Source organism: Trichosurus vulpecula, chromosome 1 (genome assembly GCF_011100635.1).
Source record: "Trichosurus vulpecula isolate mTriVul1 chromosome 1, mTriVul1.pri, whole genome shotgun sequence".
Classification (NCBI taxonomy): domain Eukaryota; kingdom Metazoa; phylum Chordata; class Mammalia; order Diprotodontia; family Phalangeridae; genus Trichosurus; species Trichosurus vulpecula.
In genome coordinates, this window is record NC_050573.1 from 209,525,110 (window position 1) to 209,542,041 (window position 16,932).

General features: G+C 34.2%; 1 protein-coding gene across 1 annotated transcript; it reads right to left on the bottom strand.

Moving 5' to 3' along the window:
• Positions 1–9,224: 9,224 nt before the first annotated feature.
• LOC118834171 (60S ribosomal protein L12-like) lies at positions 9,225–9,760 on the bottom strand. Its single transcript, XM_036741617.1, has one exon. The coding sequence runs from the start codon at positions 9,758–9,760 to the stop codon at positions 9,266–9,268; it is 495 nt and encodes a 164-aa protein (XP_036597512.1). The 3' UTR covers positions 9,225–9,265.
• Between the last annotated feature and the right edge of the window lie 7,172 nt (positions 9,761–16,932).

The following is a 16,932-nucleotide window of genomic DNA, read 5'->3' on the forward strand; positions in this document are numbered from 1 at the left end:
CCTGAAGAAAATGGGAGGCAGTATGATCATATGTACATGCAAAGGACATGGTTTTGATAAGAACAAGGAAATTTGGTTATTAGAAACTGGACTACAGGACATGATATTAAAGAAAGATGTATGGATGACTCCTAATTAGGAGAAGAAAGGAGAAATCTCAGAGAATGGTCTCATTTTATTGTTGTTGTTGATGATGATGTATGGATCGAGGTCTTTGACTGGAAAGGTGAGGTAAATGAATCCTCTATTAAAGGCTTGAGGAAAGAGAAGTCTATTGGTAAAATATATGAGTATTGAGGAATAAAGTTGATTTTATAGGAATAGATTGTTTACTTGCAGTTGTTAGAGCCCAGTTGCAATTAGATAACAAGTTAAGTGGACCATCTCTTCATGATTTTATGATTTCTTACAGGTCTAGCTAGCAGCATATAAAAATATAAAAAGAGGCTAAATGGTGAAAATAACCTAGAGTTAGGGTCTGGTGTGATAAGACAAGTGGTCAAGATATTCAACAATTACTAGTATTTTAGAATTAAAATGGTTAGCCAAGGAGTTTAGCGAAAGAGAAAGAATAGAGTTGTTATGAAGAACATGGTAGTGAAGAACTGTAGGGTGCAAGGAACGGAGTTTATATTGAAGACAAATGACAGAGTTCAAAGTTTAAAGAAACACAGAAAGTTGTAATCACATTGTTTGTGCTCTTTCTCCACTCTCTCAGAGCTGGAATTACTATACTTCCATGCTTAGGATTCTCATCTTTTAATGAGAGTCATATATTTTAGGACATCAAGAACTAACTGATCGTGATAAATACTTGATTAGTTGTATTTATTTACAAATCCTGTCATAAACTATCAAAAATAATCAAGAACCCTACTTTCCCCTAAATTTATTAAGATAATTTTTTAAGTAAATGATTATTTAACCTGGAAAGACCTACATGATATGATGCTGAGTGAGGGGAGGAGAACCAGGAGAACATTCTATACAACCACAGATATATTGATTCTGTGATGACTAACTTAGAAAGACTTGACTCTTCTCAGCAATACAAGGTTCAAAGACAATTCCAAATGATTCATGATGGAAAGAGCTATCTACATCCCGAGAAAGGACTATGGAGTCTGAATACAGATTGAGGCAAACTATTTGCTCTCTTTTTTTTTCTTTTCTTTTTTTTATCTTTTTCTTTGGTTTTGCTTCTTCTTTCTCATGTTTCAATCTATTGGTAACAATTCTTCTGTACAACCTGACTATTGTGTAAATAAGTTTAATTTGAAGGTATATGTAGAGGATATATTGGATTCCATTCCGGTTTGTGGAGGAGGGAGAGGAAGAAAATCTGGAACCCAACAAAAACATGTGGAACTGAGTGTGGTAAACTAAAAATAAAAAATCTTAATTTAAAAAATATGATTATTTCTAGGTAAGTCTTGTATCTTTACAGATTGTTTGATTACATATCATTTTGAACTTTTTTTTAGAGTGAGAGTCCTAGTACACTGGTAATTTGAGTTCTAGTTCTTTCATAAATGCTATTTATTACCTCTCTAAATTTAATGTTTTGATTGACTGATTTAAAATATTAACTCTAAGAATCACCATCTCTAATTTATTTAAGTAATCTATAAAGTTTTTAAACAATGAAAACTTTTGTATCCATAAGTAATCAATTTGTAACAGGAGCCTGGCCAATAGAGGACTAATCCTTTGAGCATGTACAAACTGTTCTGCCTTTCACTGATGCACTTGGATGCTTGATGAACCTGGTGTTGGAAGTTCATGACTACTTATAATGGAAAGGTTTTACCTAGATTCCAAGTACACATAGGTATTCTTGACCTTTTGTGTTTGTCTACTAAAAAAAATGAGCAAAATCGTTATAATTCACTGAAGAGCCAGAGTTGAGTACACATTTCAAAGGAACTAATTGGTTATTTTTCTTTTCTATTCACCACTAGATATGACAGTTATATTCCTAGCTTCAGAGGGCCTCTCCTCCCAGGACTAGACTGTGAGTACCTGGGCTTTTAAATAAACTGGGGTCTAAGATCGGATGTTTTTTTTTTTCCTTAGTGTCTTTTTCACTTTGTAACAAAGACTTTTGAAATCTTGAAAGGTTGGAAGAGTTGAGCTCCCAGAGGCCAACCCCAGGAAGAAGCAGCTTTGAAGAGTGACCTGCTTGACCTGACATAATAGTGAAACAATATTTTTACAGATAAACCATTACCTGGACGTAACTCATTTATTGGCTATGAAAAACCCATAATTAAATTTAATCATAGAAATCTTTATTGCTGAATTTTTATGTTCAAAGTTTTCTTACCAGCAAGTGATCTATTGGGAGCGGGGAGTGTGCCACTCTTCAGTATTAAGAAGGTTTTGCATTTTGGTCCTTGTCTTATTTTTTTAAGTGACTACCTCTTTGTAATTGACATTATTTGATTATCAATAATATTGAGGTGCTATCAACTACTTAAGGATAGTGTAGCAAAGAAAATGAATTGGCATTTGAAGTTATAGCATTAGAATAAAAATCACAACCCCTATGAGGCATCATAAGCTTAAGGACTAGAAATGAGGCCAGAAGAGCTCTGGCTAACTACCCTGCCAGTGCACAGGAAAATTGGGGAAAAGAAGTCCAAACCGACCTGTGCCATGCATATTGGCTCTCACAACAAACAAATTTGGTTGCTTAATTCTGTTTTCCTATGTACTCTCTTGATCATAAATTAAGAAGGTAAAATGTTTTTACTTTATCAGGTGTTTCATGATCATCTTCCTATTGACTCCATGTGAATTAATTAGTAATAACATAATTGTATTATAATCTTAAAGTTGCTGTTCCTTTACTACCATTCACAGATTGCTTCTGATACCTTACCTCATACGTCTTACAATGAAATAATAGGCTAGCATAGACCCTAAGAAATTTGAGAGATTTGTTTTCAAAAACAAAGCTAAATACCTCCATGTACTAGGAATAATAAGAAAACAAGAATAAATGATATTTTTAATAACAGTTTCGTGGTTACCAAGTGCTTCTCAGACATCACTTGATTTGATCCTTCCAATGATGCTGAAAGGTCCAAATATTATTGTACTCATTTTATAGAGAAAGTAATTGGGCACCTATAAAAGGTAAATAATTTGTCCAAGGCCATATAGCTGGTAAATAATGAAGTAGGGCTGGTATCTATATTTTGTAATTATAAGTTCAATGATATTTTTTTACTGGAGCACTTTTCATCTATACCCACTGCTTTGGTCAAGAAGTGAGATTTGGAAGAGGATTCTGGGAAGATGGCAGAACAGGTCAGTAAATTCCAATCTCCCAAGACTTTCCTTCAGAAAAGAGATAAAATAGAACTTCATGCTGGGGTAAAAATAAATAAGAATAGGGGCACAACAAGGCTCTTCCTGGGCCAATGATGAAGATCAGAAGAAAAATCCCAGGACTAGGTTTGGTCCTTGTTAAGAGTAAATACCTCCAGGTTAGGGTCCGCTTTAACAACAATAAGCAAGCACCTTAAAAAACAAGTGGCAACCTGTGGGATTAGTTGGTTTGAGAGCCTACCTGCACCCCAGCCAAAGGAATTTACCTCTGAGATAATGAGGGGAGTTGGGCATCTAGCCTGGGGAACATCTAGTTAACCTCTGCTGACAAGGAATTCCAGGCCAGCTGTGCTTGGATGACCTGGGGGTGGGGGGTGGGGAGAGGCACCATAAGGAACCAGCAAAGACATGGTGAGTGCAGAAGCAGAGGGGCAGAAAGCCCCTAGCTGTGGGTACTTACAGGAGGTTGAACAGGAGTCTTTGGTTCCAGGCTACAGGAAAGAATTGAAAATCTGAGGCAAGAGGCACCATTTCACATGCCCTAGGCCTAGAAGTGATTACAAAAATTAAGCTGTTCCTGAAAAATATGCACAGGCAAAGGAGAAAGAATCCAAATATAGAAAGCTATTATGGGAATAGAGAAGGCCAGGGTTTATCTTCCAGAGGAGAATATGGAAGTAAGAAATCCCTGAAGAGGAACATCAAATGGTCAGCTGTCAAAAAAAAAAAATCATAGATCCTAAAAAAGACTTTAAAAGTCAAATGACAGAGATGGAGAAAAAAGTAAAAGATAAATAAGAATAGTCCAAGGAAAATACTAAAGATTATGAAAGGAAAGTCAACCAGTTAGAAAAGGAGCTAGAGATTCTTAAGAAAGAAAATGACACCTTGAAAATTAGAATTGGGCAAGGGCAAAAGTATATGAGATGAAGAAATAATTAAACAAAATATGAATAATGAAAAAGTAGAACAGAAAGTAAAACATCAGTACAATAGTGGACTTTCAAGCATTCTTGATGAAAAAACCAGAGCTGAATGGAAAATCTGACCAAAAGAAACACAAAAAAGTAAACAGGAAAGAGAAATCATAATGGAATTATTAAAGTTGAACTTTTTACATTCTTACATGGAAAAATATCTGTAACTCATGAGAGCTTTCTCAGTATTAGGGTAGTTGAAGGGAATATACATCCATCCATCCATCTATCCATACACACACACACACACACACACACACACACACACACACACACATATATATATATATATATATATATATATATATATATATACACACATACATACACACAGAGGGCACAAGTGAGTTGAATATGAAGGGTTAATATCTAAAATATAAAATCAGCGGGTAAGAGACGAATATATCGGGAAAAGGAGAAAGGGTGAGATAGAATGGGGTAAATTATCTCACATAAAAGTGGCAAGAAAAAGCTGTTATAATGGAAGGTAAAAGGGAGAAGATGAAAGAGAATGAGTGAACCATACCCTCACTGGATTTGACTTAAGAAGTGAATAACATACACACTCAATTGAGTATCTTACCCTACAGGAAAGTAGAAGGGATGGGGATACGGAGGGGATGATAACAGGGAGGCCAAATTGGAAGACCAGGAGTCAGAAGCAAACACTTATGAAAGGGGACAGGGTTAAAGGAGAAAATATAATAATTGGGGCAGCAGGATAGGATCAAGGGAAATATAGTTAATCTTAAACAACATGACTATTATGAAAGTGTTTTTCATAATGACACATGTATAACCTATATTGAATTGCTTGCCTTCTCAATGAGGGTGGGTGGGGAGGGAAGAGGGGAGATAGTATGAAATTTAGAGCTCTAAAAACAGGTGTTAAAAATTGTTTTTACATGCCACTGGGAACTAAGATATACAGGCAATGGGGTATAGAAATGTATCTTGCCCTACAAGAAAGTAAGGGTGAAGAGGATAAAAGAAGAGAATCGGATGATAGAAGGGATAGAGGAAGGGATAACCAAAATGCATGGCATCTTGGGGTGGGGGAGAAGAGACATGGAGAGAAGATTTGGAACTCAAAATCTTGTGGAAATGAATGTTGAAAACTAAAATAAATAATTATTTTAAGAAGAAAGATTAGGAAAGAACTGAGTATGAAATGAATTTGAAACATGAAACCATTTAGGAACAGCCAAAAAGAGTAATTATTTTATGCAAATTAGGTGCAAGAGGAAGAACTGATACAGAGGAATTAATTGGGGGAAGAGGGCTGGTGTTTCTGGTAACCTACTTTCATCTGGAATGGGTTTAAGGGGGAACAATATATTTAGAAGAATATAAGACCCTTCTAAATTCAGAAGAAATATAATAGAAGGGACTTAGGGAGGGGGAGAAGACAACAGAGGGACAATTAGAGGGGAGAGGGAGATAATAGGCAAAAAAGGGCTATAGAAGAATATTTAGATTTATGGGAATGGGGGGACAGGGGAGGGATCTTATGAGAGGGTAAGCAAGTAATAGCAGGGAAAGGTAGTGGGTAGAAATAAAGTAGAAGAATCAGGAGAGATAGGAAGCAAGAGATATGCACAAACATAAAAACAAAGATCAGGGCTAGAGTTTGTGGAAGTATATGTCTGTATTTGTATGTGTCTATGTATATATGTGTATGTTTATACCTATAGCTATAGCCAAACATATCCAAACTTAATTGTAGCCTTTGGGAGGGTGAAAGAAAAGAAAAGAACAAAGTAAAAAAGTGAATAGAAAAGGACAAAAGAAAACTTACAAGAAAGAAAAGAAAAGATGGACAGTTCTTAACACAAAGAGTATTATTTATCATACAGGTTTTCTTGAAATAGAAATTTATTTTTATTTGTTTTGAATGCCCTCTTATGTTCCCCTATGCACATGACATGCTTTTTTCCCCCTTTTTACTCCTTTTTACTTTGTATTTAAATTCCAATATTTAAGTTAATTATATGGTTTTGTTTCTTTTCTTTATTCTGTATTTGTGTCCTGGAATTTGAATTTAAAATAAAATTTAAAAAAATTAAGAAGAGGTAAGTTTTGAATAGTTGGCTGTATCAGTCTTCTTCCTGATCATCAATAGTAAGGATAAAGTTCTAGGCCTCCTAAAGAGGTTAGGCTGGAATTTAATTTTTTTTTTCTGATTTTATTTTTTTTATTTATGATGTCTTCATTTCCTTCTCACATTCCAACATTTATTTTTCCTCTCCCCCAATATCACACCAATATAATCATAGAGGAGATAATCAGTTTTCTTGGATTAAAATAAATCAGACCACTTATAATAAATTTGTTGAACTTATTTCAAATAAAATATTAGGATAAAGTTCAGAGATTCTAACATGTTGACATATTCATAAATGGATAGTTAAATAATTTTGATAATATTTATTCTTAGAGATTAAAATCAGGGAGAAGAATTATATCTTCCCATGGTACATACCCATGTATTTGTGTCAGTTATAAACTCTTGGTTTGGATAGACCATGTATTTGGTACAGTAATTTCTATGTTTCTACATGAAACTACTTTCAGGAAACTTCAGCAAATGTTTTTATTGGTGACTCCAAACATTTCAAAACAGATTTCAAATTTAAGAGGATTTCAATCCTCAATTAACAAACAGAGAAAAAATTAAGAAAGTATATTTAATGATCATCAGATCTGGAAGTCTTTCTCTGGCCATTCTGCACTTGAAAAGTGTAAAGTACTTATGTATTCAATTTAAGGCATACTGTAAAGAGGATCATAAATGGTTCATTGTTTCCTTCTCAAATGAACTTAGTAGGTGCAATTATTTGATATGCCTCAACATCTCATTTTTCTTCAAATGAAAATTTTATAATATGTTCATAGCATGTATTTCCTAAATGTTTGAAGCAGAAATAGTTGATAAGAGTTGAGACATAATTAAAAGCTAAAAATAAAATTGTGTATTAAGTGGAAATGAGGAGAAATGATAGTGCACTAGTAATTACAAACTTTACTTTTGGTAATTAATGAAGACAGAAAAAAAGAAAAGCAACATAACTGAGAATCCTGGTTTTGACTTGCACATTTTAAAAGATTTATTTACTTCTCTTATCCTGTATTAGACTAGAATACTCAATGTCCTGTACAACTGGAAATAGAGGTTACATTTAAAGCTCCTATGATTTGATTTTTTTCTCTGTTTTTCTACCTGGTTTGAGATGACATTATGGGGAATGCAATGACTTCTATTCTATCACAAAAATGTTCTACTATTCACGAAGGTTTTAAATCTAAGCAGTAACTTTTTATATTTCCTTTCATTAACAGTGGAGACAAATATAGCATTCCTTCATACTGCACAACTCATTGGACTTCTAATGTATTCTGATCACTTTACAAAGCATTGGGGAGATGTAAAACTTAAATATGACATGATACTGCCCTCATGCAGCCGCAAGTACAGTGGGCAAAATGGCTATCCTGCAAATTAATGTCATCTAGCTGTGTCTCACATATTGTAATTCAATATGATGTGACCAATCATCACACCTTATCTTGTGTGAAAAAGGAAAAGAATTCATGAAGGCTGTTTTCAGGCTTAGGGTCCCCTTCTTATAATAGGACAGCTAAAGAAGCAAGTTCATATTTTATAGATTTTTTTACATTCATGACCAAAAACTGCATTAAACGTAGAGGCATTTTTTCATGCTTAAACAAAAAGAAAATAATCATCTATTCGTTTCCACAATTTTACAAAAGCTTCTTTGGGTTGTAAAGAGGATAGAACCCTGAGTTGGACTCTGGGAAATATCAGTTTAGATTCTAAGTCATATACTTATTGGCTATATTGCCCTAGAGAAATGAATTAACATCTACTATCTTTAGTTTTTATTCTGTAAAATATGAATAGTGGCATAGACATTATAGGTTGTTATGAGGATCAAATGAAATCATATATGTTAAGAGCTTTATGGTATTTAAATTGCTATATAAGTGGTTGGTGTAAGCTATTAACTGTTATTATTAATAATGCCACATAAAGAATTTAATATGTTTATTTTATTTGGTGAAATGAGAATTCTGCCTTTATTGAATAAAGGGAAATGCATAGGGACTCAAATTCAGAGCTTCAACTAACATTTGGGGCTATATAGCCCCATCCATTCATTTTACATGAGTGGAGATTCAGAATGAAAGAAGCTTAGTAAGATACCCAAAGTCACACATATAAGGGAGAGCTGGGATTTGAACCCACATCTTACCAATACAAATTCATCTTACCTTCCCCTGCACCATCCTGCCTCCATAGAAACAGAGGTCTTAATTTGATCAATGAGTATGCTATTTTTGTTTTGTTTTATACACATCATAAGCAATATGAATATTTTCCTTATTTTAAGGCTGTAATAAAAATAACATTTTCATCTTAATACTAGACTCTAACTTTCTCATTCTATTTTTTATCATTCAAAATTTAGGAATAAAATTAATTTTCAGAAATTATATTTTCCCTAAACTGAAGTTTATAAGTACATCAATTACTTATTCAAATGTAATTTGCTGACACTTTAACTTCTGTTTTGCCACCACAGAAAACTCCAAGATCTAGGCATGAATGAATACCTAGTTGCATGGCTACCTTCCTTGCTCTATCTGTTGCAGCTTGTGACTATTTCTGTCTTATCACTGTAGGATACAAGTCTGCTAACAGAAATGAATTTAACAAAATGACAAGAAATTCAACTGCAGAAGATTTTTCAGTGCTCTCTTCTCACTTTGACATTTGCTTAACCAAACATGAAGAATCGCATTTTTTTTCTTCCTTTATTTTAAGAAATGGACAATCCTTTCTTTGTCTGACTGTATTATTTTTTGTTGTTGTTGTTGTTGTTGTTGTTGTCAAATGTTAAATTTATTGCAAATAGTCTCCTTTGTAGCTTTTAACTTGCTGGGAATTCAACAGCACCACTATTGATGTCATCAATGACATCATGAGGGTGTTTGCCATCAATGTTGCAGCCCACTTGGGCTGTTCCAAGTGTCTCTTTAATGGTTCCAGAGAGATCTCTTGCCAAAGATCTGTGCCTCATCTGTCGCGCAATGTTGACAATCTCATTGAAACTGATGTTTCCATTGTGTTTAATATTTTTCTGCTTCTTTCTGTCCCGAGGAGGTTTCTTTAGGGTTTTGCTGATCAAGGCTGAGGCAGAAGGCACAACCTCAATCTGGGCCTGTCTGTTCTGAATGGTAAGTTTCACTGTGATTCTTAGCCCTTTCCAGTCACCAGTTGCTTTGGCAATGTCATCACCAACCTTTTTGGGAGACAAACCCAAGGGACCAATTTTGGGGGCCAGAGCTGATGTGGCACCAACTTCACCATCTGTGCACCTTAAAAACACGACTTTAATTTCATTAGGGTCAAACTTGGGTGGCATGGCGGTGATGGTGGTGGCTTGGCCTGGACGCTACGGGGTGGCTGCCGGTGTCGGATGAACCCGGATTCGGGACGACCGAAAGAAGTTGCACCTTCACCACCACGAGCTGGGAGCTAAAACTGTCTTACTGTATTATTAATTATGGCTTGTAATGGTGAAAATACTAGGCAAGAATTTCCAATATGGAAACTATATACATTCAAGTCATTGAAGTTAAAATGGTAATACAGAATAGAAATAACCTTAAATAACCAATACCTATATAATATAATGATTGAACAATATATTGGTGTAATAAAAGGCTATTAAACTTCATTAAAAACATGAATTTAAGTCTTTATCTTATGTAACCTGGTGAAAGTCATTAGCCCAAAGTCTTAATTTAATTGTATATAAAAAGAAGGCATTAAACTACTTTACTTCAGAAGGCACTTTCAGGTATAGCTGTGACTGTTTAAAGTTAAAAGAAGATGAAAAGATGATTTTTAAATTACTTTCAGAAAGTATTGACAAGTACACCTAAAGGAAAATATGTATGTTATGTGGACTCCAGAAAGAATTATCATGACTTTGTTATTATTGAAAATACTTATATTAATAATATTCTTAACAATAATGAATTGTTGGTGGAGTTGTGAACTGATCCAAAAATTTTGGGGAGCAAATTGGAACTATGCCCAAAGGGTTATAGAAACTGTATACTACCTTCGACCCAGCAATACCAGTACTAGGTCTGTATCCCAAAGAGATCATAAGAAGGGTAAAAGGAACCACATGTACAAAAATATGCAAAGCAGCTCTTTTTGTGGTGGCAAAAAAAATGGAAATTGAGGGGATGTCCACTGATTGGGGAATAGCTGAGCAAGTTGTGCCATTAATATAATGGAATACTGTTGTGCAATAAGAAATGATGACCAGATGGATTTCAGGAAAACCTGGAAAGACTTACATACTAAGTGTGAAGTAAACAGAATCAGAAGAGCACTGCACACATTAATAGCAACATTGTATAATTACCAGCTGTGACAGACTTAGTTTTTCTTAGCAATATACAATGATCCAAGACAGTGCCAAAAGATTTTTGATGGAGAATACTAACCAGAGACAGAGAAATAAATATGGGATCTGAATGCAGATCCAAGTACCTTATTTTTCACTATTTTATATTTTTCATGGTGTTTCACTTTTGCTCTGATTTTTCTTTCACAACATGACTAATGTGGAAATATATTTGACATAACTGTACATGCAGAACCTTAATAGATAGATCATATTAGTAATGTCAACCAGTATCTTATTGGATCTTATAAATTGACATGTAAATGAGTAAATGAGCTACAGTAAACTAAATAGGATTGTTTAAAGAAAAGGCTTTGTTTTACTAAAACTAAAGGCAAAAAAGTGACTACAACTTATTATGAAGTGAGAGATATTTTAGAAAATCATGTATTCACATATTTTTAGTGATACTGGTATATCACAAAAAAACATGCCAAATTTTTCCAAGACAATACTTACTATGAAAAGAAATCCTTAACCCTGAAGGGAAAAATAATTTTGAACTTGTACTGTTTTGAGGAAACATATATATATACATATACATATATATATATATATACATATACATATATATATATATATATATATATATATATATCTGCTAAAAATTGTGAAAAACTAGTGTGAAATGTTGTCATATTTTTTGATATGCAAGTATTCCCCTTCTGGTGTTTTCTGTGGGATACACTCTTTCCCTCTATGTGCACATATTCAGCTTTATCACTCTAAATAGATGTGTCCTTGTGTGGACGTTTCTATATTGATATGGCTAAATGTGAAAATTCAAATAAGAGAATGATAGATAACAATTTTTGTGGCTACCTGCTTAAAATGGACATATCTCTTTTTCTTACTTCTTTGACTTCCCAGGACATTATTCTGAGATATCTCTTCCCCCAAATAGATGTGAAAAAGAACATTTTCTATTGAATGAAATGAATTTATCCTGCTCCATATCTAATACCTTTCCCTTACCTCTGAGCTTGCCTCCATTCTCCCTGTGGTTCATAGGTTGTTTTGGTTGTCCCCAAAAGGTGTCATGAAGATGGGTTTTCCATAGTAGTAAAAAATTACCAAAGAATTCTTGCAAAAAATATTTCATGTAGAACGCTGTGAAAATGGAGGGAAAGTCAAAGGTGTTTTCTTTATCTTTGGGTTTGTATATGCACCCCCTACTGAAAATATCTTCCTGGAAACAATATACAAGTGGTGGTGAAAGAAATGACATTATAACCTTTTCTCCAAATGGAAGTTAAATTATTAAACTGGATTATAAACATCTTGTTACCCAGGGGTTTCATTTCATTATTTCAGTCTTCTTTCTCAGCTTTGTTTTATTCTGGTCCTTCTATATCTAATTTACTTTTTTATCTTTCTTTTTTATTGTGAATTTTATCACTTGAACTGGAATAATATTTTCAAAATATTATCACTTCAGTTGATCAGACATAAGTTTTTTTTTTTTTTCCTTGCGGAGAACTTATGATGATAACTTGGCAAAGCTATTAAATAAAAAATCAGTTCTTTTTTAAGTCACAGTAATTAACTTAAAATTAATTCATTTTGGATCATGTATCTTTACATGAATTGTTCTTTGTTTACTTGTACTTCTCATACTTCAAGGGATCTAAGAATAAACGTCTTAATACTGATGATCAGTCTGGATCTTTTTACTTTTGGAGGGAGGAAGGCAATGCAATTGGGTTTAAATGACTTGCCCAAGGTAACACAGCTAGTGTCAAGTGTCTGATGCCAGATTTGAATTCAGGTCCTCCTGACTCTAGGGCTGGTGCTCTATTTACTGGCCCACTTAGCTGCCCAAGCCCAGATCTTTAAAAAGGAAAACAGGTATCATTTATTAATGGTATATGGATTTTGCTTACAGTGTTTTGTTGTGTGCTCTATACAAAATCTATTCTCTAAATTCAGTTACCTGATATTAAGACATGATTTCAAAGAATTGCTTAGACTTTTTAATGAAATTTTCAAAAATAAGCCTTTTCTATTTCCAACTTTTGAATTAAGTTGAAAGAAGAGACTATAGAAAATGTGATTTATTATTCAGCATAAGGGACTGAATCAATTAATAAAAACAAAATTATTAATGGTCCCCAATGTTTCAGCCATCAGGCTATCCACTGGAAACAAGAAGTAGACAATGAAAGAGCTTCTCTCCTCAAAAAACGTATATTGCTTTGGTAGATACAGCATCTGTATGTTTAAGCATATCACATATATAATATATATATATATATATGCTTATATATATATATATATGTATTTATATACTAGAAGGTAATAGATATTGGAAACTTGAGAAATAACAAAACAAAGATGGCAAACATGCAGAAATTTTAAAAATTCTGCAAAGCCTTCTTTCCACTGGGGAAAAATGAAACAGGTGTATTTCTCTCCAACTCTCAAAAACCCTGCAAAGTAAATATGATGGGAAATATAAAATGAATCATGGATTATAAGAAATTAAATGGAATTTTGTAATCTGTCCCTTGAGGGATTTGGCCTGCAGAGATACAGTGACCTGCCCAAGGTAACTAAGTAAATTATTAGCTGAACAAAGTGGGAAGGGGGGCGTTGATATGCCACATGATATTGATTCATAGCTTCCTTACTGCTAGAGAAGTATTAGCTTTCCACCTTATTTCATCACAAAATAGATTATTGAGAAACAGTATTTTTTCTAACATTCAGCTTCCTCCTGATGGTGTTTATTTTGATTGAACTCACATTCTGATTTCCATAGAATCAAAATATGATTATTTGAAGTAATATGAGGTCTGTCCATTTCATCCTTAAATATTTTAGAATTCTATGTCCCCATGACCACAATGTTATTTTTTTCTAAACCTCACCATCCTCTCTTTTTAGTGTTGATCACACATCTTGATTTCAAAACCTTTAAAGGAAACAGCCTGAGTTTACCGAAGGGTATATTTGTAATAGACATTTGACAAGCACACATAAATATTCTGATGCCAAGTTATGAAAAAATTATGCTGCAGAGACTATTAAACCAATGTCTCACTGTTATGAAGTTTTCAGGATGATGTATTTTCACTGAGAATGGCCATGATGCCAACTTTTTCTGTTTTCAAATGCATCTCAGCTTGTCAGATCAGCTTGAGAAATGGAGATAAAAAAGAGAATGAGAAAGAAAAGGAAAATTCCAGGAGAAAGATAATAATGCCAGGACTTAACTGATAAATAAGATTGATTAGAATAATTTGTGTGTATCCTTTCTTGTTGTTATTGTTCATACTGAAATGTAATGAATGGGAAATTTAACAATGGTATGCTACAGAGCATTGTTTGAAATGCTTCTGACACTCTGACCTGAATGCACCAGATAATCTCCAAAAATGGAATTTTTTTTCTTTTTTAATTTGGCACTACCAGTTACATAGAATCCCTCATACTGTTAATTAGGTTTTTTTATGCCTGGTACTGAATTGCCTTGATATCCTCTTTTTTATCTACAACTCTGACTGTGACATTGCATTACAAATACCTAAATATCTCAGTGTAACTTTAGGCATTATGAAGAACTTATTTTTTTACATCACCATCACTAATTTTATTTTTCTTTTATTTTTAAATTTATTTTCTTTTTATTTTTAGTTTACTGCACTCAGTTCCACAAGTTTTTGATTTCCAAATTTTCTCTCTCACCCTCTCTTCCTCTCCTCCCCAAAATGTCATTTAATCTAATATAGGTTCTACATATAACTTCATTTAAAATTATTTACATAATAGTCAAATTCTACAGAAGATTTATAAACAAAGGACTCAATCATGAAAAAGAAGAAATGAAACCAAAAGAGGAGGGAAAAAAGGAGAGCAAATAGTTTGCATCAAACTGCATTCAGACTCCATAATTCTTTCTCTGGATGTGCATAGCTTTTCCAATCATGAGGCTTTTGGAGCTATCTTCGAACACTGCATTGATGAGAAGAGCCAAGTTTATCAAAGTTAGTCCATACAGATGAAATCATGTATAATGTTCTCCTGGTTCTCCTCCCTTCACTCACCATCACTCACATAAATCTTTCTAGGTTATGATGAAGTTGATCTGCTACTCATTTCTTATAGCACAGTAGTATTGCATTACATTCATATAGCATAATTTCTTTAGCCACTCTCCAATTGATGGGCATCCTTTGAATTCTTATTCTTAACCTGCACAAAAAAAGCTGCTATAAATATTTTTGTACTTACTGGTCCATTTCCCACTTTTGTGATCTCTTTGGGATTCAGCCCTAGAAGTGGTATTGCTGGATCAATGGGTATGCACCTTTTTATAGCTCTTTGGGCATAGTTCCAAATTGCTCTCCAAAATGGATGGATCAGTTCACAACTCCACAAACAATGTAATAATGTGCCAATTTTCCCACATCTTCTCCATCATTTATCATTTTCCTGTTTTGTCATGTTGCCCAATCTGACAGGAGAGATATGGTACCTTAGAGATATTTTGATTTACATTTCTCTAATCACTAGTGCTTTAGAGCATTTTTTCATATGACTATAGATATCTTTAATTTCCTTCTCTGAAAACTGCCTGTTCATATCCTTTGACCATTTCTCAGTTGGAGAATAACTTGTATTCTTACAAATTTGGTTCAGTTCCCTGTATATTTTAAAGATGAGGACTTCATCAGCAACACTAGTTGTAAAGATTTTCTGCCAATTTTCCATTTTCCTCCTAATCTTGGTTCCATTGGATTTTTTTTGTACAAAAACATTTCAATTTAACATAATCAAAATTATCCATTTTGTAATGCTCTCTATCACTTGTTGGGTCATGAATTCTTCTTTTTCCCATAAATCTGACAGGTAAACTATTCCTTGCCCTCCTAAATTGATTATAGTATCACCCTGTATTCCTAAAACATGAACCCATTTTGAATTTTTTTGGTGTACCAGTATAAGATATTGGTCTATGCTCAGTTTCTGCCATACTGTTTTCCAGTTTTCCCAGCAGTTTTTGTGAAATAGTGAATTCTTAACCCAGAAGCTAGATTCTTTGGGTTTATCAAAGAGTAGATTGCTATAGTCATGGATTACTGTGTCTTGTGTACATAACTTCTTGTATTGATCCACTACTCTGTTTCTTAGCCATCTCCTCACCTGAAAAAAATGTGCTCAATTTTGCTGGGTGGTTGAACCTTGGTTGTAGTCCAAACTCCTTTGCCTTTCAGAATATCATATTCAAATCACTCCTGTATTTTAATGCAGAAGCTGCAAGGTCCTGAATGATCCTGACTGTAGTTTTTCACTATTTGAATTGGTTCTTTCTTGCTGCTTACAGTAATTTTTCCTTCACCTGATAAATTTGGAATTTGGCTACAATATTCCTTGGAGATTTCAATTTTGGATCTCTTTCATGGGGTGATTGGTGGATTCTTTCAATGACTATTTTACTCTCTGATTCTCAGACCTCAGCGTACTTTTCCTTGATGATTTCTTGGAAGATACTGTCCAGACTCCTTTTTTTATCGTGGCTATCTGGTAGTCCAATAATTGTATGTGATTATCTGTCCTGGATCTATTTTCCATATCAGTTGTTTGTCCAATGAAATATTTCACTTTTTCTTCCATTTTTTTTTCATTCTTTATGTTGTGTTTGACTGTTTCTTGATGTCTCATAGAGTCATTAGCTTCTACTTTCCCAATTCAGATGGATGTCTTTCTGAGTTGCCCTGCTTTATACATAAGCTCCTGGTGTAAGGTGTGGGGGAGGGGTGGTATGGATGCTGGAAGTCTCCTTTTCCCCTAGGGCTGTGCTACAGTGTTGGTGGTCTCAGCCATTGTCTGCACTGGTGTGTGTCACTTCCCCTGGCTGTGAAAAGGCATGCCCATGCCTGGTGTTCTGGTTTTGGCACTTGTGGTTTCTACCCCATTGGGGCTCAGGAACTTCTGCTGGTCTGCTGAGGTGGGACCAGATGGGACACCACTCTTCCTGCACTCGTCTCCTTCCACCACAAGAGGGGCCTGTCTCCCCAGCCTCTCAACATAAAAGGGAACTGAAGCCCTACTTTTGGTTCCTTTATTCCAGGGTTTCTCCCAGGGCAGTATTCTCTTGATGAAGAAGGAAG

Bases quoted from the DNA above. Each gene is read 5' to 3' on its own strand.
- LOC118834171 (XM_036741617.1), bottom strand. From the start codon at position 9,760: ATGCCACCCAAGTTTGACCCTAATGAAATTAAAGTCGTGTTTTTAAGG.